This window comes from Oncorhynchus masou, chromosome 4 (assembly GCF_036934945.1).
Source record: "Oncorhynchus masou masou isolate Uvic2021 chromosome 4, UVic_Omas_1.1, whole genome shotgun sequence".
NCBI lineage: Eukaryota > Metazoa > Chordata > Actinopteri > Salmoniformes > Salmonidae > Oncorhynchus > Oncorhynchus masou.
The window spans coordinates 6,770,772-6,796,264 of NC_088215.1; the positions used below are offsets into that span (position 1 = coordinate 6,770,772).

The following is a 25,493-nucleotide window of genomic DNA, read 5'->3' on the forward strand; positions in this document are numbered from 1 at the left end:
AAGGGAGTTTCTAACCATTGATACCGCAATTACTAACTAGCGTTAGCGCAATGACTGGAGGTCTATGGGTAGCAGATACCCACAGACCTTGTCATTGCACTAACGCTAGTTATCATTTTCTTGTCAAACTACCTCTAGCTTCCTTCATATTGGACACAGAGAAAATTGTATCCACAAGTTTATGTGACTCTGGGAAAGTAGATAAAGGGCCTCATTGCCAAAATCCTGATGTGTCCCTTTAATGTAAGCTCTAGTGTTTTGTCCATCAGGTATGTGACACTAAAGACTTGTGGCAAGCAGAATCACAACCTCTGCATCATTCAAGACTGTTGCTTTTTGAGGTGTAAAAGTTCAGAGTTAACCATCTTTGTAAATTCAAGCTAAAAAAGTACCCAGTGCCTTGGCTCCAAGTCAGAGCATGTCCATCGGAGCAATGGCCCAGTGAGACACGGGTGCCGGCCCACGTAGATGGAAAAATAGATTTACCCCCTTGTTTTACCCAAAAACATACCAGTGGGAATGCGCCAGTAGTTTCTTCCTTCCGGTTTTATTTTATTTGGTTCCTAATGAACATGTCCCTGGATGAGACCCTTGCTGAATATTGTTTAGGGTTTAGGATATTGCTTTCCAAAGGGTACACACTCATTGAAATATCAGACGTGGGATTAAAATAAAACACTGATTTACGCCATGAAAAACCCTGAAATGTATTCTTTAATTTAATTCAAAATAAATACTACCACGGCATTGCAAGTTCACTATTGGTTTCTTGCCCTAATGTTTTGGTAAGAAAACAAACAAGCAAACAATCCAAAAAACAATTGGATAAAAAACAGACTTTAGTAATGCATCCAACAATATCATCCTTCAGCGGCTTAAAGAGAGGAGCCTTTTTGACTCTGAACAAGACTGGGTAACACTGCCTAGAATGACACAAACATAAATAAATCTAGTACTATGGTACAAAAAAGGAAGGGAATGATAACGACCTGATGTAACCACATATCACTGCAGAATTGACCATGGTCCCACTTGAACGGGTAAAAGAAAACATTACAGTGGGTGTCAATTTATTTGACCAACAGCGAAAAAGGGTCTCGTCTCCATGGAAACCTCTTCTGGAAAGACAGGTCGAGGCGACGCTGACACCAGTCACAAAATGGGAGCGTCCAGTCAGTCTTTAACGTTGTAGTTTACGTTGTTTTAACCCAAAACGTCATTCTCAGTCTTCCTTTTCCTCCGGTCTTGGTTCTCCTCAGCAAGCTTGAAGTACAGTCACACACAAAAGTTCATGTCTGGCCAAGATGCCACTAAGAACAAAAAAAAGGCATTGCATATTTACATAAAAAAAACGTGGGGGAACTGCTTTCCTTTTCTCTCTCCATTCTCACAGTCCTCATCATATCATCATACACAAGTATATTCATGGCTCAGTTACACATGATCTGTGACCCGACATGGTTAGTGATTATTGATGCCTTCCGCCCACCTTGTCGCTTTGGGAAGATTGATGGGGAGATTCTATTTTTTTTTACAGATACAGATTTCATAGTCTGTCACAAGCCATATCAGCAGAGCTCAGAGCTGGCTCTGATGTTAGAGAGTGTGTGTGTGTGTGTGTGAGCATGTGTGTTATGACAGCATAAGGTGGACCTGTATAAGCCACATTCCTTGTGTAAACATCTATACCACTATTTTTTCTATAGCTATGAAAATAAGTTATTAATCAAATGACTGTGGAAAAAGACGCAAAAAAGGCTTGTATATATATTTATAGCTTTTCCCTGATGGGTGTGTAAAGCTAGACTGGTAGCTGAGTTGAATGCGGTTGTGCTCTGTGTTGCCTGAGTGAACCGTGCAGTATCTGGCAGTTTAGTGTTTCTGTCAAACAATAACCAAGTAGAAATCTCTGGTAGAAAATGAAAAGGTCAAAAAGGATGAAAAGTAATAACACTGACAATGAAATTGGAATGAAAGAAACGGTCAGTTCTGTCTTTTTTGTTGTTTTTAGCAGATAGTGACTCTCGTTGCCATGGGATTGGAGAATGTGCACCGCCATTGCATTGTATATGAGAAAAATAATTGTTTGAATGAACCACGAGCCCCCCGACCTAAACCCTGTCTGTATGATACGAAACATCTGCACACATAAGGCAACATTTTTGGTTTTGTTCCCTAGAACGGCTCTTCCAAACCAAGTGCAAAAAAGTTCAAACTAAAATTTAAAAAAGACAAAGAACGTAACAGGTCGACAACCTAATATTGACGGATAAAAATAAATAACAAAAACATTGCCTTCTGCAGTATATAGCGTTGAAAATGTAAGATACTTTTTTTTGTGTGGAGAGACCAGCTTGAGTCTATCCCACTGTGCAAAACCCCTTTTACAGTCCCTAAAAAGACAACTTCTCCCAGTCTGCACTCGAATACAGAGAAGGAGAAAAGAGGGGAGACTTTTCCTAAAATGGCTACGTGTTTTCCTCGAAACGGACGCACGACGGGGGGGGGGGGCAATACTGGCTGGCTGGCTGGCAATGACCTTCACTCTCGTCCGCTGGCCGAATACGAGAATTGTGGGAAATGAGGCCTCCGTTCGCTGTCACCCTCACCCATCCCGTCTTCATCGTCTGTAGAAAGAGACAGACACAGCGAGAGAGGGGAGTGAGAAAGACAGGTAGGTCTGGGCTCAATAACAAACTATAACCTGCATGAGTTAAGTGTCATTACTTAAGTCTCTCACCGTTGCCGCTATAACCTGCATGAGTTAAGTGTCATTACTTAAGTCTCTCACCGTTGCCGCTTGCTATAGACCACCCTCTGCCCCCAGCTGTGCCCTGGACACCATATGTGAATTGATTGCCCCCCATATTTCTTTAGACCTCGTGCTGCTAGGTAACCTAAACTGCGACATGCTTAACACCCCGGACATCCTACAATCTAAGCTTGATGCCCTCAATCTCACACAAATTATCAATGAACCCACCAGGTACAACCCCAAATCCGTAAACACAGGCACCCTCATAGATATCATCCTAACAACCTACCCTCCAAATACACCTCTGCTGTTTTCAACCAAGATCTCAGCGATCACTGCCTCATTGCCTGCATCCGTAATGGGTCTGCGGTCAAACGACCACCCCTCATCACTGTCAAACGCTCCCTAAAACACTTCAGCGAGCAGGCCATTCTAATCGACTTGGCCCGGGTATCCTGGAAGGATATTGACCTCATCCCGTCAGTAGAAGATGCCTGGTTATTCTTTAAAAGTGCCTTCCTCACCATCTTAAATAAGCATGCTCCATTCAAAAAATGTTGAACCAGGAACAGATATAGCCCTGGTTCTCTCCAGACCTGACTGCCCTTGACCAGCACAAAAACATTCTGTGGCGTACTGCATTAGCATCGAATAGCCCCCGTGACATGCAACTTTTCAGGGAAGTTAGGAACCAATATACACAGGCAGTTAGGAAATTTAGGAAATTTGCATCCTGTAGCACAAACTCCCAAACGTCCTGGGACACTGAAAATCCATGGAGAATAAGAGCACCTCCTCCCAGATGCACTGAGGCTAGGAAACACTGTAACCACCGATAAATCTTCTATTATTGAGAATTTCAATAAGCATTTTTCTACGGCTGGCCATGCTTTCCACCTGGCTACCCCTACCCCAGTCAACAGCCCTGCACCCCCCACAGCAACTCACCCATGCCTCCCCCATTTCTCCTTCACCCAAACCCAGATAGCTGATGTTCTGAAAGAGCTGCAAAATCTGTACCCCTACAAATCAGCCAGGCAATACAATCTGGACCCTTTCTTTCTAAAAATGATCTGCCAAAATTGTTGCAACCCCTTTTACTAGCCTGTTCAACCTCTCGTTCGTATCGTCTGAGATTCCCAAAGATTGGAAAGCTGCCACAGACCTATATCTATCCTACCCTGACTTTCTAAGGTCTTTGAAAGGCAAGTTAACAAACAGATTACCGACCATTTCGAATCCCACCGTACCTCCGCTATGCAATCTGGTTTCAGAGCTGGTCATGGGTGCACCTCAGCCACGCTCAAGGTCCTAAACGATATAACTGCCATCAATAAGAGACAACACTGTGCAGCCGTATTCATCAACCTGGCCAAGGCTTTCGACTCTGTCAATCACCAAATTCTTATCGGCAGACTCAACAGCCTTGGTTTCTCAAATGACTGCCTCGACCTGGTTCACCAACTACTTCTCAGACAGAGTTCAGTGTGTCAAATCGGAGGGCCTGTTGTCCGGCCTGTTGTCTGGCAGTCTCTATGGCGGTGCCACAGGGTTCAATTCTCAGGCCGACTCTCTTCTCTGTATACATCAATGATGTCGCTCTTGCTGCTGGTGATTCTCTGATCCACCTCTACGGAGACGACACCATTCTGTATACCTCTGGCCCTTCTTCGGACACTGTGTTAACCTCCAGAAAAGCTTCAATGTCATACAACTCTCCTTCCGTGGCATCCAACTGCTCTTAAATGCAAGTAAAACTAAACGCATGCTCTTCAACCGATCGCTGCCCGCACCCTCCCGCCTGTCCAGCATCACTACTCTGGACAGTTCTGATTTAGAATATGTGGACAACTACAAATACCTAAGTGTCTGTTTAGACTGTAAACTCTCCTTCCAGACTCACATTAAACATCTCCAATCCAAAATTAAATCGAGAATCAGCTTCCTATTTTGCAACAAAGCATCCTTCACTCATGCTGCCAAACATACCCTTGTTAAACTGACCATCCTACCGATCCTCAACTTCGGTGATGTCATTTCCAAAATAGCCTCCAACACTCTACTCAACAAATTGGATGCAGTCTATCACAGTGCCATCCGTTTTGTCACCAAAGCCCCATATACTACCCACCACTGCGACCTGTACGCTCTCGATGGCTGGCCCTCGCTTCATATTCGTCGCCAAACTCACTGGCTCCAGGTCATTGACAAGTCTCTGCTAGGTAAAGCACCGCCTTATCTCAGCTCACTGGTCACCATAGCAGCACCCACCCACAGCACGCGCTCCAGCAGGTATATTTCACTGGTCACCCCCAAACCCAATTCTTCCTTTGGCTGCCTTTCCTTCCAGTTCTCAGCTGCCAATGACTGGAACGAACTGCAAAAATCACTGAAGCTGGAGACTCATATCTCCCTCACTAGCTTTAAGCACAAGCTGTCAGAGCAGCTCACAGATCACTGCACATAGCCCATCCAACTACCTCATCCCCATACTGTATTTATTCATTTATCTTGCTTCTTTGCACCCCAGTATCTCTACATGCACATTCATCTTCTGCACATCTACCATTCCAGTGTTTAATTGCTATATTGCAATTACTTCGCCACCATGGCCTATTTATTGCCTTTACCTCCCTTATCCTATCTCATTTGCACACACTGTATATATACTTTTTTATACTGTATTATTGACTATGTTTGTTTATTCCATGTGTAACTCTGTGTGGTTGTATGTGTCGAACTGCTTTGCTTTATCATGGCCAGGTCACAGTTGTAAATGAGACTAGCCTACCTGGTTAAATAAATGTGAAATAAAAAATAAATAAACTTAAGGTCACTTGAGTAACATTGTTACCTTAGAATAATCACTAAATAAAAGCCAGTACCACAGCACAACACCCCCAACAATTCAACAGACTAATCAACCTATGGCAGAGTCTATGGCAGGAAACCCCTATTCCAAAGAAGTGGGCCGAACCGTGCAGAGGGATCCGATGGACACTTACATTTCTCCGGGGGAGTGATGGTGATCGTCTGTGCCGTGAACTCCTCATCGAAATACCGGGTGTCTGTCTCTGACGAGACCTGTGGCATGAAGGGGGGGACCAACTGTAGGGGAGAGAGAGGGGACACCGTTGTCACATGTAATATATAATTGATATGCCATTTAGCAGACGCTTTTTTCCAAAGCCACTTACAGTAGTTCGTGGATACATTTTTGTATCGGTGGCATGAGGAGTCAAACCCAAGATCTTGACATCATGCTTTATCAACTGAGCCACACAGGACCACAGTGACATGTGACACACTGATGTCCGTGGCTTGTGTGTGACATCAATATTTGCATATTTGACTGGAAAAATGCCAGTCATTTTCACCTGCGTGGAATATTCCGAATTCGTTCAGAAGTCGTCGGGAGGGCAGAGAACTGGTTTAATGAAATCCTAAGTGATCAGGTGTAGAAGAGGAGACTCACCTTTTTGTCGTAGACGTCTTGCCAGTCTATAGCCACAAAGAAACTGTGGCGCATTATCTCCTTCGCATCGTCTGGACCCCCACCGAGTCTGTCGTAAATAAAGAAAAGTACAAATGCGAACACTTTCTAGAAAACCTGTCAAGAAACAACACAACATGAGCTAGGTGCAAATCCTGGAATAACATCAAGGGGTGAATGAGAGAATGTTCTCCCTTGGGTTTACCACTAACCGAGCTGCCTCAAGCTTTTAGTGACAAAACGGCTTTGTAGCAGAACAATAAACAAATGCAAAATTGTGATGAGCTAGTATTTCATAAAGCAGGATCAATGAGTGAGCCAGTAACTCCTATACAAAAAAGACTAAATGATGGGAAGTTACAGTGGAGGGCTGGTTAGCTGATTAGCATGAGTCAATAATCCACTTCAAGTTGATCTGTTACGAAGAAGGAAATGTGTTGTGTCAAAACTATTTGGCAGAGTTTGTTGGCTGATCACTGACCCAGCTTCGTATAATCACCCACTGGAGCCTTGGTGTGTGTGTGTGTGTGTGTGTGTGTTCGTTCGTCTGTCTGCATACCTGTGCCTCTGTGTGTACATCTCTCTTGCTTCAATGCATGCATGTCTGTCTGTGTGTGTGCCCGAGCGTCTGTTTCTATCTCTCTGTACCGTTTGTTGGGGTCCTTGATGAGCAGGCCGGAGAGCAGGGACTTGGAGTCGGAGGAGAGCGTGCGTGGAAACTTGATCTCCTCCATGAGGATCAGCTCAAACAGCTTCTCGTGGTCCTGGTTGTAGAAGGGCAGCCGACCGCACATCATCTCATACATGACCACGCCCAGACCCCACCAATCCACCGCCCGGCCGTAGTCATTGTCCTCCAGCACCTAGCATAGGGACATCAAGACATAATACAGTATGTTTTACCCACTTCATATGTATACAATGCATTCAATTTTGACCGATTAATTCGGGCCGATTTCAAGTTAAGTTTTTTTGCATGCCGATTACATTGCATTCTACGAAGAAACTGCGTGGCAGGCTGACCACCTGTTACGCAAGTGCAGCAAGGAGCAAAGTTAAGTTGCTAGCTAGCATTAAACTTATCTTATAAAAAACAATCAATCTTCCCATAATCACTAGTTAACTACACATGGTTAATGATATTACTAGGTTAACAAGGTTGTCCAGCGTTGCATATAATCAATGCGGTACCTTAATTTGTCATCGAATCACAGCCTACTTCGCCAAACGGGTGATGATTTAACAAAAGCACAACCTTTGCACAAATGTACCTAACCATAAACATCAATGCCTTATTTAAAATCAATACACAGAAGTATTTTTTTAAACCTGCATATTTAGTTAAAAGACATTCATGTTAACAAGCAATATTAACTATGGAAATTGTGTCACTTCTCTTGCATTCATTGCACGTAGAGTCAGGGTATATGCAACAGTTTGGGCCGCCTGGCTCATTGCGAACTAATTTGCCAGAATTTTACGTAATTATGACATAACACTGAAGGTTCTGCAATGTAACAGCAATATTTAGACTTAGGGTTGCCACCCGTTCAATAAAATACGGAACGGTTCCGTAATTCACTGAAAGAATAAACATTTTGTTTTCGAAATTAAAGTTTCCGGATTTGACCGTGTTAATGACATTAGGCTCGTATTTCTGTGTGTTTATTATATTATAATTAAGTCTAAGATTTGATGAAGCATGCTGACTGAGCAGGGGTAGGCAGCAGCAGGCTCGTAAGCATTCAATCTAACAGCACTTTCCTGTGTTTGCCAGCAGCTCTTCGTGTAACCGATGTGAAATGGCTAGCTAGTTAGCGGTGGTGCTCGCTAATAGCATTTCAATCGGTGACGTCACTCGCTCTGAGACCTTGAAGTAGTGGTTCCCCTTGCTCTGCATGGGCCGCGGCTTTTGTGGCGCGATGGGTAACGATGGTTCTTGGGTGTCAGTTGTCTATGTGTGCAGAGGGACGGAAGCTATACTGTTACATTCGCAATGCTTGAAGCACTTCAAGCATATCAACTCCCGAGATTAGGCTGGCAATACTAAAGTGCCTATAAGAACATCCAATAGTCAAAGGTATATGAAATACAAATGGTAGAGAGAGAAATATTCGACGCCTCATAATTCCTATAATAACTTGCTCAACTTGAAAGGGGTTCCTTAGTTATTTTACCGTTCATGTCTTCCATAGAGAATGTCTTGATCTACTTCAAACTGTCTTTCGTGCAGGCTTAAACCGCCTCAATGTTTTGATACTCGTGTAAATCTCACTCGGATAAGGTAACGTTTGTCAACATATTTTCATATATCAACTGTACAAAAAAAATGTATTCGCTTATAAACTCAGCACAAAAATGAACGTCTCTTTTTCAGGACCCTGTCTTTCAAAGATAATTTGTAAAAATACAAATAACTTCACAGATCTTCATTGTAAAGGGTTTAAACACTGTTTCCCATGCTTGTTCCATGAACAATAAACAATTTAAGAACATGCACCTGTGGAATGGTCGTTAAGGCACTAACAGCTTACAGACGGTAGGCCACTAAGGTCACAGTTATGAAAACTTAGGCCATTTTATTACATGTTCAGGAGTCTTATGGCTTGGGGGGGTAAAACAACTGTTGAGAAGCCTTTTTGTCCTAGACTTGGCACTCCGGTACCGCTTGCCATGCGGTAGTAGAGTCTATCACTGGGGTGACTGGGGTCTTTGACAATTTTTAGGGCCTTCCTCTGACACCGGTGTAGAGGTCCTGGATGGCATGCAGCTTGGCCCCAGTGATGTACAGGGCCGTACGCACTACCCTCTGTAGTGCCTTGCGGTCAGAGGCTGAGCAATTGCAGCTGTAGAACCTTTTTAGGATCTCAGGACTCATGCCAAATCTTTTTAGTTTCCTGAGGAACAATAGTCTTCAAGACTGACTTGGTGTGTTTGGACCATTTTAGTTTGTTGTTGATGTGGACACCAAGGAACTTGAAGCGCTCAACCTGCTCCACTACAGTCTCATCGATGAGAATGGGGGCGTGCTCGGTCCTCCTTTTCCTGTAGTCCACAATCATCTCCTTAGTCTTGGTTATGTTGAGGGATAGGTTTTTATTCTGGCACCACCCGGCCGGGTCTCGGACTTCCTCCCTATATGCTGTCTCGTCGTTGTCGGTGATCAGGCCTACCACTGTTGTGTCGTCTGCAAACTTAATGATGGTGTTGGAGTCGTGCCTGGCCATGCAGTCGTGGGTGAACAGGGAGTACAGGAGGAGACTGAGCACACACCCCTGGGGAGCTCCAGTGTTGAGGATCAGCGTGTGTTGTTACCTACCCTCACCACCTGGGGGCGGCCCGTCAGGAAGTCGAGGATCCAGTTGCAGAGGGAGGTGTTTAGTCCCAGGATCCTTATTACCTTCAAAGCTCATCACTAAGCTATGGTGTAGAATGCTGAGCTGTAGTCAATGAATAGCATTCTCACATAAGTGTTCCTTTTGTCCACGTGGGAAAGGGCAGTGTGGAGTGCAATAGAGATTGCATCATCTGTGGATCTGTTTTGGCGGTATGCAAATTGGAGTAGGTCTAGGGTTTCTGGGATAATGGTGTTGATGTTAGCCATTACCAACCTTTCAAAGCACTTCATGTCTACGGACGTGAGTGCTACGGGTCAGTAGTCTTTAGGCAGGTTGCCTTTTTGTTCTTGTGCACAGGGACAATGGTGGTCTGCTTGAAACATGTTGGTATTACAGACTCAATCAGGGACATGTTGAAAATGTCAGTGAAGACACCTGCCAGTTGGTCAGCACGTGCCCGGAGCACAAGTCCTGGTAATCCGTCTGGCCCCGCAGCCTTGTATGTTGACCTGTTTAAAGGTCTTACTCACGTTGGCTATGGAGATCGTGATCACACAGTCTGGAATCTGGAACAGCTGATGCGCTCATGCATGCCTCAGTGTTGCTTGCCTCGAAGCGAGCATAGAAGTTAATTAGCTCATCTGGTAGGCTCGTGTCACTGGGCAGCTCGCGGCTGTGCTTCCCTTTGTAGTCTGTAATAGTTTGCAAGCCCTGCCACATCCGAAGACCGTCGGAGCCGGTGTAGTATGTTTCAATCTTAGCCCTGTATTGACACTTTGCCTGTTTGATGATTCATCGCAGGGCATAACAGGTTAGAGTCCCGCAACTTGAAAGCGGCAGCTCTACCCTTTAGCTCAGTGCAAATGTTGCCTGTAATCCACGGCTTCTAGTTGGGGTATGTACGTACAGTCACTGTGGGGACAACGTCCTCGATGCACTTATTGATAAAGCCAGTGACTGATGTGGTGTACTCCTCAATGCCATTGGAAGAATCCCAGAACATGTTCCAGTCTGTGATAGCAAAACACTCCTGTAGTTTAGCATCTGCTTCATCTAACCACTTTTTTATAGACCGAGTCACTGCTTTAATTTTTGCTTGTAAGCAGGAATCAGGAGGATAGAGTTGTGGTCAGATTTACCAAATGGAGGGCGAGGGCGAGCTTTGTACGCGTCTCTGTGTGTGGAGTACAGGTGATCTAGAATTTGTTTCCCTCTGGTTACACATTTAAAATGTTGATGGGAATTTGGTAGAACTGATTGAAGTTTCCCTACATTAAAGTCTCCGGCCACTAGGTGAGTATTTTCCTGTTTGCTTATTTCCTTATACAGCTGACTGAGTGCGGTCTTAGTGCCAGTCTGTGGTGGTAAATAAACAGCCACGAAAAGTATAGCTGAAAACTCTCTAGGCAAGTAGTGTGGCCTGCAATTTCTCACAATATACTCTACTTCAGGCGAGCAACATCTAGAGACTTCCTTAGATTTCGCGCACCAGCTGTTGTTTACAAATATGCACAGACCGCCCCCCTCGATTTACCGGAGTACTATCTTGCCAGTGCAGTGTGTATCCCACTAACTGAATATCCATGTCATTCAGACACGTTTCTGTGAAACATAGGATATTACAGTTGATGTCCCGTTGGTAGGATATTCGTGATTGTACCTCGTCTAGTTTATTGTCCAATGATTGCACTTTGGCGAGTAGTATTGACGGTAACGGCAGCTTTCTCACTCGCTTTTTCCGGGTCCTGACCAGGCACCTGCGTCGCTTCCTCTTGAAAATAACGGGGATGTCGGCCTGGTTGGGTGTTGAAGGTTTCTTCAACAAACAAGACGCACAAGACAATCTTTGTCTAATCCGAAGTGAGTGATCACTGTCCTGATATCCAGAAGCTCTTTTTTTTGCCGTAAGATACGGTTGCACACACATTATGTACAAAATAATTTAAAACAACGCAAAAAAAAACACAATAGCACAATTGGTTGGGCGGCCTTAAAACTGCTGCCATTTCTTCCGGCGCCATGTTCAGTTTATGTCTCAGTTGTTGAATCTTATATTAATGTTAACGTTAAGTTTTCTGAAAATAAACGCAGTTGACAGTGAGAGGACGATTCTTTTTGTGCTGAGTTTATTTATCCAATATTGATTAGAGTTACCTTGTCCTATGGATATCTACACAGTTATCAAATTGGCAAGGTGGTGTAAGCCTACACAAAACACAGACCTTATTTGAAGTCAATCTAAAAATGTCCTGTGAAATAAATGAATGAAGGAACAGCTTTTCAGATTTTGCTGGAAGGTGTCATGGAGATTATGACTCACACTTTGGTAGTCAATTCTTACCATGCCCATTATTAAAATAGGATTTCCTGCAAATAGAAATGACAGTTTTTGTTTTCAACATTCATCACAGGTAACTCTATTTTTATTATTCAAACAGTTGAGAGTATTTGTGTCTCCTAAGCAGACCCTTCAGTATCATTGTCACTTCAGAGAGCTCTGTGTGTATGTGTGTGTTCACAAATATATTAATTTCACAGATGGCAGAGAAAAGCAGAGCACCACTGTGGGACTATTACATTGAATTGGCACCAGGGAAAGCAAGGTGTCTTATTTGTGATGAAGATGTAAGCATGGGGTCAGCAACTGCTAAATCAAAAAATACCACCAACCTGTGGAATCAAATCCCCCATCCAAAAGCCCATAAGGAAGCAAATTATGAAAAAAAGGCAAACGCAAATTCTTCACAAGGAAAAAGTGATACAGACAATTCACATACAGACATCGCAGGCTAAAATCTTACAACTTTTTAATAAAAAAATCTAAATGGCAGGACAAAGACCCAATGGCCAGGAAGATGGATGAAGCAATTATTGAGATGATTGCCATTGACAACCAGCCATTCACAGTGGTGTCTGACGTTGGTTTTCAGCAGCTGATTACTCTTGCTGAACCCCGGTACAGGATCAAAATATAAATGATTTTGCACCGAAATGCTAGATAAAACACATGAAAGAGTTGTGATGAAAGTGAAGAATCTGGTGGCACCAGTGGACGCTCCACACATGGCATTCACAACTGACTGCTGGTCATGCACTACAGAGTCCCTGATGAACCTTACTGGACATTTCATTGACAATGTCTGGACAAGAAAGCAGGTTGTGCTGAATGTCAAGACTATGAATGGATCACAGTTAGGAAACTATGTCAGAGAGATGTTTTTGACCATGTTGGAATACTGGGAAATCCACACAGAACGTGTAGTGCTGGTCCTCAGGGACAGTGGGGCAAACATGGTGAAAGGTATGAGACTGGCAGAGCTTCCAGACTTTAGCTACAGTGCACACACCCTACAGCTTGTAATCAATGATGGCCTGTCCAGTCAGAGAGCTGTCCTCGACATTATTGCCATGTTGAAGAGCTGTGCAACTCACTTCGACCACTCTGTACTGGCCAAACAGAGGCTGAGGGCCATTCAGGAAGAGCTTGGCCTTCCCAAACACAGCATCATCCAAGCAGTTCAAACTCGCTGGAACTCCACGCTACACATGTTGCAGAGGATGTTTGAACAGAGGCGTGCACTGAATGAGTATGCAGGCGAATACGGACACATCAGCAGTTTGTCTGCTGCACAGTGGGACATTGTCTCAAACCTAAAGTTCCCTGGTGCTGGAAACTGTCCTGGATCCACGTTACAAGAGCTCTGCCTTCACCTCAGGGACAGCACAGTGGCTGAAGGAGAAGTCTGACCTACTAAGGAAACCAAATCCAAGAGCCATAGCAGATGGGACAAGTGAAGAGGATGACCCAGATCCAGGCGCAAAAAGGCAGAATCTGGGTAGATCAGCCACTCAGTCTGGTGGACAACCTCTACGCTAGAATCCTCAGAAAGCTAAAAGAGGGCAGGGATGAAGTTTTGAAATTGAGTTGGAGTGTTAACTCACAGCGCCTGTCATTGACAGAAAGAGCGGCTTGCCTTTTGAGTGGTGGAAGCAGAATGAGGACAGACTTCAATCACTCGATCCGTTCACAAAGAAGTTTCTCTGTCTCCCACCTTCTTCGGTCCCAAGCTAGTGTTCAGTGAGGTGGGGATAATTTATGAGAAGCGGAGGAGCAGACTGAAAGGGGACCATGCAGACAAGCTCTGCTCTTTGCACTACAACCTAAAACTTCTTAACTGAGAACATTAAAGACCCATGAAAGCTGGTGGTTCCTTTTAGCATATGTTTAGAGCTAGTAACTTAAACTTTAGCTATTTTACATGGCACATATTGCACTTTTACTTTCTTGTCCAACACAGTTTTTTGCATTATTTAAACCAAATTGAACATGTTTCATTATTTGAGATTAAATGTATTTATTTATGTATTATATTAAGTTAAAATAAAAGTGTTCATTGTTCATTCAGTATTGTTGTAATTGTCATTATTACAAATAAATAAATACAAATCAGCACCTGCCTTTTTTGGTCCTCCAATAACCGGTATCGGCGTTGAAAAATCATAATCAGTCGACCTCTAATTCTAGTCAAGGCTCATCCTATATAACTACTGCACATTTTTTGTCCATAATGTCTATACACACCACCATATACGTATATATTTTGGACTGACATTGCTCGTTCATATATTTTATCTTTATATTGTGAATTTCTGTGTATTGTTAGGTATTACCACACTGATGGAGTTAGGAACATAAGCATTTCGCTGCACCTGCAATAACATTTGTAAAATGTGTACGTGACCAATAACATTAGATTATATTTTATTAGTATGTGACCTGACTGTATCCTCTTGGCCCTCTTGGGAGCATACGGCATTCATACCGTTCTTCTCTACACCTGACTCTTTTCCGTGCAAGGGCTTTTGTCTCTTGGCAGTAGAGCTCTGCTTTACTCAGTACACTGATTAGTATATTAGACACCTAGAATATTTCCTCCCATAAGAAAACATGGATAGATCTCACAACATGGCATTCTGGGTAGTGTAGTGTACATCAGTGTGAGCGCTGACCTCTGGAGCCAGGTACTCTGGCGTGCCGCAGAAGGTCTTCATGGTGGCCGTGTCGGTGATGCCCTCTTTGCAGAGGCCGAAGTCCGTGATCTTGACGTGCCCGTCTTTATCCAGCATCAAGTTCTCCAGCTGCCAATGAGAATAAATATCATGTTATATGTTGAATATACGCCCCTATAATATATCCATCCTCAACAGAATGCTCTTTTTATACGTTTTAAGTCAAAATCTTCACTTTGTCTCCCAGTGGACTTAGTTAGGATTGGAAGTAAGGATTCGCTTCTAAGAGAAGTCTACACATGGTGTTATGAGAGATATTAGCCAAATTGTTGGACTGTCATTGCTATATGAATGAACGTACCTTCAGATCGCGGTACACTATCTTGGCAGAGTGAAGGTAGTCTAATGCGGAGACGATCTCAGCTCCGTAAAATCGGGTGCGGTCCTCCGAAAACACTCGCTCTCTTGACAAATGGAAAAACAGCTGCGAGGAAAAATATGTATTTACACATCTGCATATAAAAAGATATAGTTCCATTCACTAATAGCTCTCTAATAGCTCTCTAAAAAACATGTTATGGGCCCGTATTCACAAATTGTCTCAGAGTAGGAGTGCTGATCTAAGATCCCTGGAAATAATTATTTCGGCTCCTGGAAAGAATTCTATATGGTGCAAGAGGAAGGTGCACCTGTCTCAGGGAATCCTCATCAACACACCTACAATGTCTCCAGGTATCTCAGGTAGCACAGGCATCTCTTACCTCTCCTCCGTTCACATACTCCATGACAAAGCACAACCGGTCCTTGGTCTGAAAGGAGTACTTCAGAGACTAGAGAAAAATAACAAGAGTTGCACCATCGTTGTTGTTTTGTTTCTTTACATCCACACAAACAGACGTTCAATTATCTTGTGAATTCATATCTAATGACACCTGCAACAGTAGATCAGCTTAAATGTTTATTCAATCAGACTTTGCTTTTGACCGAGTCTGTGGATGCATCCCAAGTGGCACCCTATTCCCTATATAGTGCACTACCTTTGACCAGAGCAATATGGGTGCCATTTGAGACATGGCCTCCAAGTGAATAATACAGGCTTACAGTATAAAGTGTTCCTTCAAGTCTTTGCTAAACAATACTCACTGTTAGGAATGGATGTCGGGTGTTTTTCAACACTCTGCTTTCTGTGAGGGTGTGAGCAACTTCGTCCTGAGTTACAAGGAAAGAGAGGAAAATCCAGAAACGGGGGTAGAGAGAGAGGGAAAGAGAGTGGGAGAGAAAGACAGAATGTTAGGATGTAGAAGGTACAAGGCGCCAAATGGTGATATCTGGATCCATTCCAACAGGGCTCAGTTCTTTCTACCAGTGTTTCGACCGCCGGTCTGTGGGATGGTCCCAGACACTCATTTAGTCAGTTCTATAGTGTTAGTTTAGTTGAAATGTACTTCCAAGCAGGAAAAAACATAGTTCTAGTTTGCTGATGTACATATTACCTCTAACCTCTACTAACCTGTACCCCAGAACATTGACTCTGTACCGGTACCCCCTGTATATAGCCTCGCTACTGTTATTTTACTGCTGCTCTTGAATTATTTGTTACTTTTATTTAAAAAAATGTACTTATCTATTTTTTACTTAAGACTTATTTTTCTTAAAACTGCATTATTGGTTAAGGGCTCGTAAGTAAGCATTTCACTTTAAGGTCTGTTGTATTCGCCGCATGTGACATAACATTTTATTTGGTTGATTTGATCCCTAGACTAAAAAAGGTTGAGAGAAACTGCTTTAAAACCAGCCAGTACCTTGGCGATGATAACTTCTTTCTTCAGGATCTTCATGGCGTAATAAGTTCCGCTCGCCTTCTCCTTCACCAGAATGACTTTCCCAAAAGTGCCTTTACCCAGTAGTTTCAGATAGTCAAAGTCATTCATTGTCTGTCAGAGAGAAGAGGAAAGTAGAGGAGAAAAAAAGAAACGAGAAGAGGAGAAGCCTTCATTGAGATGAGAGAAACAATCTTGCTTGGTGTTTATGTGCCCATCTACCAATGTATGACCTGCGCTCAGTCCCCAGAGCGGCTCACCTTCCGTTTGTGTTGGCTGGTGGAGGTGTCCATCTCCTCCTCGTTGACCTCATTCTCGATCTGCGACGTGGGGCTGCACAGGATCCCCTCCTCCTCCTGCTTGGCCAGGGAGTCGGCCACCATCTGGATGGCCTCGGCCCACTCATCCCTGGAACCAACCAACAGCAGCTCACTTTAATACACTGCTTTACTGCGTGTGTATGTGTGCGTGCATATGTATGCTGAGGAAAGCACACATTTCGAAAAGTGCAGGGTACAAAATAAATGTCATGGAGAAATCTAGAGACATACCCCCATTCTGTCTGGATGCTCCTGTGGTTTGCTAAAACTAGTTACATCAAAACATGCAACTGCTGCTGTGGAAGTTTTATGCTTAGATTAACATGTTTTAGCAGCATCTAAACAGTGTATAGGTATTCTTCTTCAATTTTCAATAGCGTTTTCCCTAAAGGCGAGAGATGAGGAGGCAAGGCTGTAGTAGAGGAAGAGGAGAGAGAGGAGAGAGAGGAGGGAGTGAGAGAGAGGTTGACCCACCTCTCATCGGGCGTGTCCACGTGGAATGTCCTCTCAATAACCGTTGTCCACTGCAAACAGCGGATGATGAATGTGTTGGGCTTTGGCCGCTCTGTCTTCATCAGCTGACATTCTGAGGAGAGGGAGAAAGAGGGGGGAGAAATAGAGGGAGTGTCGGGAAGGAAAGAGAGGGAAGAAAGAGGGAGGGAGAGAGAGAGAGGAGGTGGGAGAGAGCAAGAAGGTAAAAATAAAATGAGTGGGGTGATGAACGAGTGATTGAATAAATCCTTCATAACATGGAGGTTGACAAAGCATCACAGAATAAACATTTGTCACTCACTACTGTTTCAAGTAGCACTAATTTAACTCTGAACGATTTGACAGAGACACATTGGCTCTTGGGAATGCACACTGCCTAAAATGGGAACCTTTAATGATATTTTAAAATTAAGAAAATTGTAGCACAATGCCTTAGGAAAGTATTCAGACAGCTTTACTTTTTCCATATTTTGATTTGTTACAGCCTTAATCTAAATTAAATAGCCCCCCCCCCCCTCAATCTACACACAATACCCTATATTGACAAAGCAAAAACAGGTTAAGACATTTTTGCTAATTTATTGAAAATACAAAAAACTTAAATATAACATTTACATTATTGAAGCACCTTTGGCAACGATTACAGCCTCGAGTCTTCTTGAGTATGACGCTACAGGCTTGGCACACCTGTATTTGGGAAGTTTCTCCCATTCTTCTCTGCAGATCCTCTCAAGGTCTATCAGGTTGGATGGGGAGTGTCGCTGCAGAGATATTTTCAGGTCTCTCCAGAGATGCTCGATCGGGTCCAAGTCCGGGCTCTGGCTGGGCCACTCAAGGACATTCAGAGACCTATCCAGAATCCACTCCAGCGTTGTCTTGGCTGTGTGCTTAAGGTCGTTGTCCTGTTGCAAGTTGAACCTTCACCCCAGTCTGAGGGCCTGAGCGTTCTGGAGTAGGATTTCATCAAGGATCTCTCTGTACTTTGCTCCATTCACTTTCCTTCTATCCTGACTAGTCTCCCAGTCCCTGCTGCTGAAAAACATCCCCACAGCATGATCCTGCCACCACGTTTCACCATAGGGATGGTGCCAGGTTTTCTCCAGGTTTTCTCCAGGCTTGACACTTGGCATTCAGGCCAAAGAGTTCCATCTTGGTTTCATCAGACCAGAGAATCTTGTTTCTCATGGTCTGAGTCTTTAGGTGCCTTTTGGCAAACTCCAAGCGGGGTGTCATGTGCTGTTTACTGAGGAGTGGCTTCCGTCTGGCCACTCTATCATAAAGGCCTGATGGAGTGGAGTGCTGGTGGAGTGCTGCAGAGATGGTTGTTCTTCTGGAAGGTTCTCCCATCTCCACAGAGGAACTCTAGAGCTCTGTCAGAGTGACCATCAGGTTCTTGGTCACCTCCCTGACCAAGGCCCTTCTACCCGATTGATCAGTTTGGCAGGGCGACAAGCTCTAGGAAGTCTTGGTGGTTCCAAATTTCTTCCAGTTAAGACTAATGGAGGCCACTGTTCTTGGGGACCTTCAATGCTGCAGAAATGATTTGGTACCTGTCCTCAGATCTGTGCCTCCACATAATCCTGTCTCGAGGCTCTACGGACAATTCCTTCAACCTCATGGCTTGGTTTTTGCTCTGACATGCACTGTCAACTGTGGGACCTTATATAGACAGGTGTGTGCCTTTCCAAATCATGTCTATTCAATTGAATTTAGAACAGGTTGACTCCAATCAAGTTGTAGAAACATCTCAAGAATGATCAATGGAAACAGGATGCAACAGAGCTCAACTTCGAGTCTCATAGCAAAGGGTCTGAATGCTTATGTAAATAAGGTATCTGTTTGTTATTTTTAATACATTTCCAAAGGATTTTAACAACCTGTTTTCACTTTGTCATTATGGGGTATTGTGTGTAGATTGCTGAGGATTTTTTAAAATATTTAATCAATTTTCGAATAAAAATGTGGAAAAAGTCAAGAGGTCTGAATACTTTCCGAAGACACTGTATATTGTAATACTATATACCCAACACACTAAGAAGCGGTTTCCTGGGACAGACTAAACCTAGTCCTGGACTCAATCATTTTCAATTGAGATTCTCCATTGAGCTTGCTTTTTAGTCCAGGACTAGGCTTAATCTGTGTCTGAGAAACCGCACCAAATGGTTAAAAATGGGGACTGATAATGGAGGAGAACCTACTTGCTACAGAGAAGTTATTGAGGGGATAGGCCAGGTCTGCGTCCTGGGGTTTGTCTTTGTAGCCGATGAAGGATCCGTCTGTCTTCAGCAGGAAGTAGCGCGGCCTCCAGTTCTTTATGTACTCACCTGCAACAAGTCCAGCAGGGATTGGTTCATACTGGAAACTTAGCCTATAGTTACTGACTGACTGGCTGGCTGTAGCAGTGGTCAGACCTTCACTACATCCTAAATGGCACTCTTCTCTTTATAGTTCCAGGGCTATGGGCCCTGGACAAAAGTAGTGTATTATAAAAGGGAATGAGATGTCATCTGGGATGTACCCTTATGTACGGCTTTAAGGAAGTGCATTTTCATTTAACAGCATGGCAGGATGATTCATCATGGTTCAAGAAGGTTAATACATAATTAATTAATATGACGGTCCATGCTTGTGTTTGCTTGCAAGATCTCCATGCGGACCTTGTTGTAGAGGAGCTCCATTTTACTAATAGCCTACATGGTATTATTTAACTTTTCTTTTACCACAAGTGACAGTGTGTGCAAAAAATGCAGTAACGACTTTGTAATGACAATTTAATACAAGTATAAAACTGATTGTTTGCTACTAGTTTAACTCTAAACCACTAGCTGCCCTTCAGTGTTTGAAGACTAACTGGATTTTGTACCCAGCACAAAAGTGCCTGTAACAATTCAGTGGCTCCCGGGCTCTGAAAGGAAGGAACTGGGGAGTTAAGCCATCCTCCGAGAACTCAAATTTGTCTGTGGCAGTGTCACAGCCTGAGGCTAAATAAATAACCACACACACACTCCATGTGTTCAACCAGTCAACACAGCTTAAAATCATCCATACCACATGCTGTGCATACTAGCAATAAATCAGGGGTTGGAACCGGTTCAGGGAACAGAACCGAAAACCGGAAAAGAACAAAATTAAAACAAAAGTGATCTAAACTGTTCCGGAACAGAACCGTTATATTAAACTCATGGGAACCAGTTAATAACGTTATTTTATGTTCTGGCATTTTTGTATGGTCCCACAAAAATCTCAGAAATTCAAAGACATTAAAAGTTCCTCCATAGAAGCTGCTTCTCTGTAGGTATAGTTCTGTGGGCCTAATTCAGATAATGCATGTCATAAGATGCCCAGCGCTTCAAGCCAAGCCTCCTCCATCTTCTCTCGCCTGAAATTTTTCAGTCGCATCTTGCGCCCTGCTCCATCCACACTGATTGGTGAAGTAATTTAATGCTGAACGAAATGTAAAAAAAATAAAACATTTTCAGAGGTTTAAAAAGGAACGATATAAAGAGTACGTTTTTGGTTCGAAATGGTTCAGAATTTGATTTTGTTGTCAGAACGGGAAAAATAATGGTTCTGTTCAGAACAAAACGATTGGAAAATAATTTGGGTTCCAACCCCTGGATATCATATTACAATATTCCATTGATTCCCTTCCCTGTTGGTTCCATGTTTATGTATATACAGGTATTTGGGGACCCGGGGGTGTTTGAAAAGGGGTGTTTGTTTTTGATGTGAACTGTGAAAAAACTAAACAAATTCCAAGACAGTAAACATCACCAATCATCAATCAATCAATCGACTCACCTCTCTTCTGAACCCAGCCTTCCTTGACAACGTTTTGGTCACTCATAGTGGCGTCGCCTTGACCGTCAACCCAGCACTCAGACCCAAGGAGGTGGGGGGGGGTCAGCAGTCCTGACCTTGCTGTCTCTTTCTCTTCCTCAGACACACGCCCACTCTCCTCACTCCGTCTCTGTCTGTTGTCTCTCTCTCCCTTACTCCATCTTTTTCCCCAACTCCCTTGGCTCTCTCTCTTCTCCTTTCTGCTACCTCCTCGCCACTCGTTTTCCTCTCACTCTGTCTTTACTCCCCTAGCAGTCTCTCTCTCACACTACCTTTCTCTCCACGTCTTCCTTCGCACTCTCTCTTAAGGCACTCCAGCGGTGACTCAGCCTGGAAGGAAGCAGGGGAGAGAGAAAGGGGGGGGGGAAAGGTCCATGGATTGCTCCACACACACACACACACTACATCCCCACCCCCTCTCGTTCCTTTACAAACACCTACGTGAGAACTGGGGTCATTGTTAAGACCCAGAATGCGCTTCCCGTCCCCTCCCACCGGCAGATTTGTCCCCTTTCCTCCCTCTCTCTGCTCTTTGGCAGGGCCAAATACTGCTTATACAGCGCCATTGACCAGATTTTCTAGAGTAGGCCTACATAATGCTTTTGACATACTGGCTGCTTTTCCCATTGATCTCCAATTGGGATTTGGAGTGATTGACTGAGGTCCGTGCTAATGATGTCATCATTGTAGCCAATAGCCAATATACTTAGATGTGACTAAATATACGCAGTGAAAAGTAACTGAAGATCAATGCTTTTAGAGATATCAGACTGGCCAGGTTGGGATTCAAGTTATATACAGTACCAGTCAAAAGTTTGGACACGCCTACTCATTCCAGGGTTTTTCTTTATTTTTAATATTTTCTACATTGTAGAATGAAGACATCAAAACTATGTAATAACACATGGAATCATCTAGTAACCAATAAAGTGTTAAACAAATCTAAAAATATTTTATATTTGAGGTTCTTCAAATAGCCACTCTTTGCACTGATGACAGTTTTGCACACTCTTGGCATTCTCTCAACCAGCTTCATGAGGTAGTCACCTAGAATGCATTTCAATTAACGGGTGTGCCTTGTTAATTTGTGGAATTTATGAAATGTATTTTCTTCTTAATGTGTTTGAGCCAATCAGTGTTGTGACAAGGTAGGGGTGGTATAAGGTAAAATACCAAGTCCATATTATGGCAAGAACAGCTTAAATAAGCAAAAGGAAATGACAGTCCATCATTACTTTAAGACATGAAGGTTAGTAAATCTGGTAAATTTCAAAAACTTTTAAAGTTTCTTCAAGTGCAGTCGCAGTAACCATCAAGCGCGATTATGAAACTGGCTATCAAGAGGACCGCCACAGGAAAGGAAGACCCAGAGTTACCTTTGCTGCAGAGTTCATTAGTTCATTAGAGTTACCAGCCTCAGAAATTGGAACCTCAATAAATGCTTCACAGAGTTCAAGTAACAGACACATCTCAACATCAACTGTTCATAGGAGACTGTGTGAATCAGGCCTTCATGGTCAAATTTCCACTACTAAAGGACATCAATAAGAAGAGACTTGCTTGGGCCAAGAAACATGAGCAATGGACATTCGACCGGTGGAAATCTGTCCTTTGGTCTGATGAGTCCGAATGTTTGATTTTTGGTTCCAACCAGCATGTCTTTGTGAGACGCAGAGACAGTTGATCTCTGTATGTGTGGTTTGCACCGTGAAGCATGGATTAGGTGGTGTGCGGGTTCTTTGCTGGTGACACTATCAATGATTTATTTAGAACACTTAACCAGCATGGCTACCACAGCATTCTGCAGTGATATGCCATCCCATCTGGTTTGCGCTTCGTGGGACAATCAATTGTCTTTCAACAGGACAATGACCCAAAACACACCTACAGGCTGTGTAAGAGCTATTTGACCAAGAATGAGAGTGATGGAGTGCTGCACTAGATGACTTGGCCTCCACAATCACCTGACCTCAACCCAATTGAGATGGTTTGGGATGAGTTGGAGTGAAGGTAGAGGCCAACAAGTGCTCCGCATGTTGGAAAAGCATTCTCTGTGAAGCTGGTTGAGAGAATGCCAAGTGTGCAAAGCTGTCATCAAGGCAAAGGGTGGCTACTTTGAAGAATCTCAAATAAAAAATATATTTTGGATTTGTTTAACACTTGTTTTGGTTACTACATGATTCCATAGGTGTTACTTTGTAGGTGTTATGTCTTCACTATTAGAAAATAGTTTTAAAAAACTTCAAAGGGTATGTCAACTTTTGACTGGTACTGTATATCTTTAATTTAACCAGGTACGTTGACTGAGAACACATTTTAAATTTACAGCAACAACCTGGGGAATAGTTACAGGGGAGAGGAATAAGCGAATTGGAAGCTGGGAATGATTAGCTGGCCATGATGGTATGAGGGCCAGATTGGGAATTTAGTAACTGGCGTTAAGACCCCTACTCATACATAAGTGCTATGAGATCTTTAGTGACCACAGAGAGTCAGGACACCCGTTTAACATCCCATCTGAAAGACAGCACCTTACACAGGGCATTTTTTTTAGACCAAGGGAAAGTGTTCCTCCTACTGGCCCTCCAACACCACTTCCAGCAGCATCTGGTCTCCCATCCAGGGACCGACTTGAACCAACCCTGCTTAGCATTAGAGGTATGACAGTAGTGGGATGCAGGATGGTATGCTGCTGCTAGATCGAGGCTATTTGGTTCTTTTATTCCCATCAAAGCACATATGTTGCTCAATCGAACAAAGTTTGTGTAGAGTTCTCAAGGCACACATTATCTAACAGTGTAGTAGATCAAAACATCTCAATTAAAAGCTTCAGTCTTGCGTGGTCCTAATACGCAGCCCTGACCTTGCCACAGTCTCTGACGTTGTTTGTGCATATCCTAATAGACAACTTAGAATAATCCATTGGTACCAGAATAGACACAAGGTGGCCGTAAAGGATGTGTACCTTTTTAATAAAAGGATTTAATTCTGGGTCCACAATCATATTCAAGTTCAGGAACAGCTTCTGTGGTTAAATTCAGGTCCTATGTGGAGAGATAAAAATGTATTACCATTTACTTATCTCTAGTAACCAGTGATACAAGGGTGCCAAAATATAGGCCAAACTGCCTGTGACAACCCATTAGTTTATTTTTGTTCAAAGTGAAGCACTACTACCGTACTAGGAGAAAACTGTCTTACATGCAGTAGTGTTTTGTTGTCAGAGATTGGACGCCTGTCAAAAGCGGCCGACTGATGTGAAAGACCTGGCTCTGGGATGGAAAATAAATGGAATCAATCCAATGACAACAAAAACAATGGCTGACATGACCAGACTTTCCATTTTAGAAGCCATTACAGGTCACATGTGCAAACCTTTTCCGCAATAAGAGTCTCTGCCATCAATGTACAAGACATGGCTAGGCCTTGCACCGCTTACAAAAATAAGCAAATATTGAAACAACAGCTTTTGTTTCAAGGGCGTGTGGTGTCATTTGCGCTTACATAATAACATCCGCCTGCCATATAACATTACACGCTTAATTATACAATAATAACAACAGGCACAAAGTCATTACTGGGTAAGGATGATTTTTAAACAATGTTCACGTGCCCAGCAAACGGATAAAATGTCAAGTGATTTGGGCATAGAAATTGTAAATCGAGCTAACTTGCCACTGAACACGGCTAACGAACGTAGTAAACGTTAGCTAGCAGCTAGCTGTCAGTGTCCTCTTGACGTGTTACCTTTTTGTACGACTCCCTACATTTCTTCCTAGGTTGTTGGCATTATATATATATATATCATATAAACATGTGGCATTGTTTCAATAAACATATAATTTGTTTAGGAGGCAAAGACTGCGCCGAAGCCAGGCAGTAACACCACCCCATCATTGTAGCTCACGCTTGAGAATGCCCGAGCCCTCCCGTTGCAGCATCCAAGCAGCATCACATCCCAAACTTGCAAATGACGTGCAATTCGTGCTAGCTAGCCCGCTACAGGCTAACGGTTGTTCCCATGCATTTTACGTTGACAATATGCTTCCATAGGCCCAATGAAACATTGAACCCCAACCCCAGCGCTTCTTAAACCCTTTCTGATTTTCTTTTTATAATGAGTATTTCATTACATTTGACGTATTTTACCTGGCAAGTCGAATAATGATAGCGAGGGACACCCCCCCCCCTCCTTCGAGCGCTTGCGTGCTTCCAACGCAGCAAAATATTTGGAAAGAACAGTCAGTCAGTGACACAAATTGAAGAAAAACCGGGATGTATCCATTGCTGCTGATGCTACGTCCAATTATAATGTCCGAAAATAATCATTTGTAGACAGAAATGGCTGCGACAGTCCTCCCGGCTCTGTGACTAGCTTCAGCAGCTGCCGCTTGGTCTAAGGAAATCTCGTGACGTCACATGTAG

General features: G+C 43.3%; 1 protein-coding gene across 3 annotated transcripts; it reads right to left on the minus strand.

Annotated features, from left to right (window-relative positions):
* Positions 1-696: 696 nt before the first annotated feature.
* Positions 697-25,493, minus strand: LOC135522408 (RAC-gamma serine/threonine-protein kinase-like). Of its 3 annotated transcripts, XM_064948644.1 has the most exons (16): positions 25,218-25,493; positions 24,270-24,340; positions 24,034-24,112; positions 21,030-21,398; positions 19,427-19,552; positions 17,211-17,322; positions 16,677-16,824; positions 16,399-16,530; positions 15,740-15,805; positions 15,358-15,426; positions 14,958-15,080; positions 14,597-14,725; positions 6,897-7,111; positions 6,231-6,318; positions 5,761-5,863; positions 697-2,627 (listed from the first exon to the last, which is right to left on the minus strand). In XM_064948644.1, exons 4-16 carry the CDS (start codon positions 21,073-21,075, stop codon positions 2,542-2,544), a joined length of 1,443 nt encoding a protein of 480 aa, XP_064804716.1. In that variant the 5' UTR covers positions 21,076-21,398; positions 24,034-24,112; positions 24,270-24,340; positions 25,218-25,493; the 3' UTR covers positions 697-2,541. The 3 variants fall into 3 exon arrangements, with proteins under 3 accessions (XP_064804716.1, XP_064804708.1, XP_064804700.1); XM_064948636.1 differs by lacking the exon at positions 24,270-24,340; XM_064948628.1 differs by lacking the exons at positions 24,034-24,112; positions 24,270-24,340.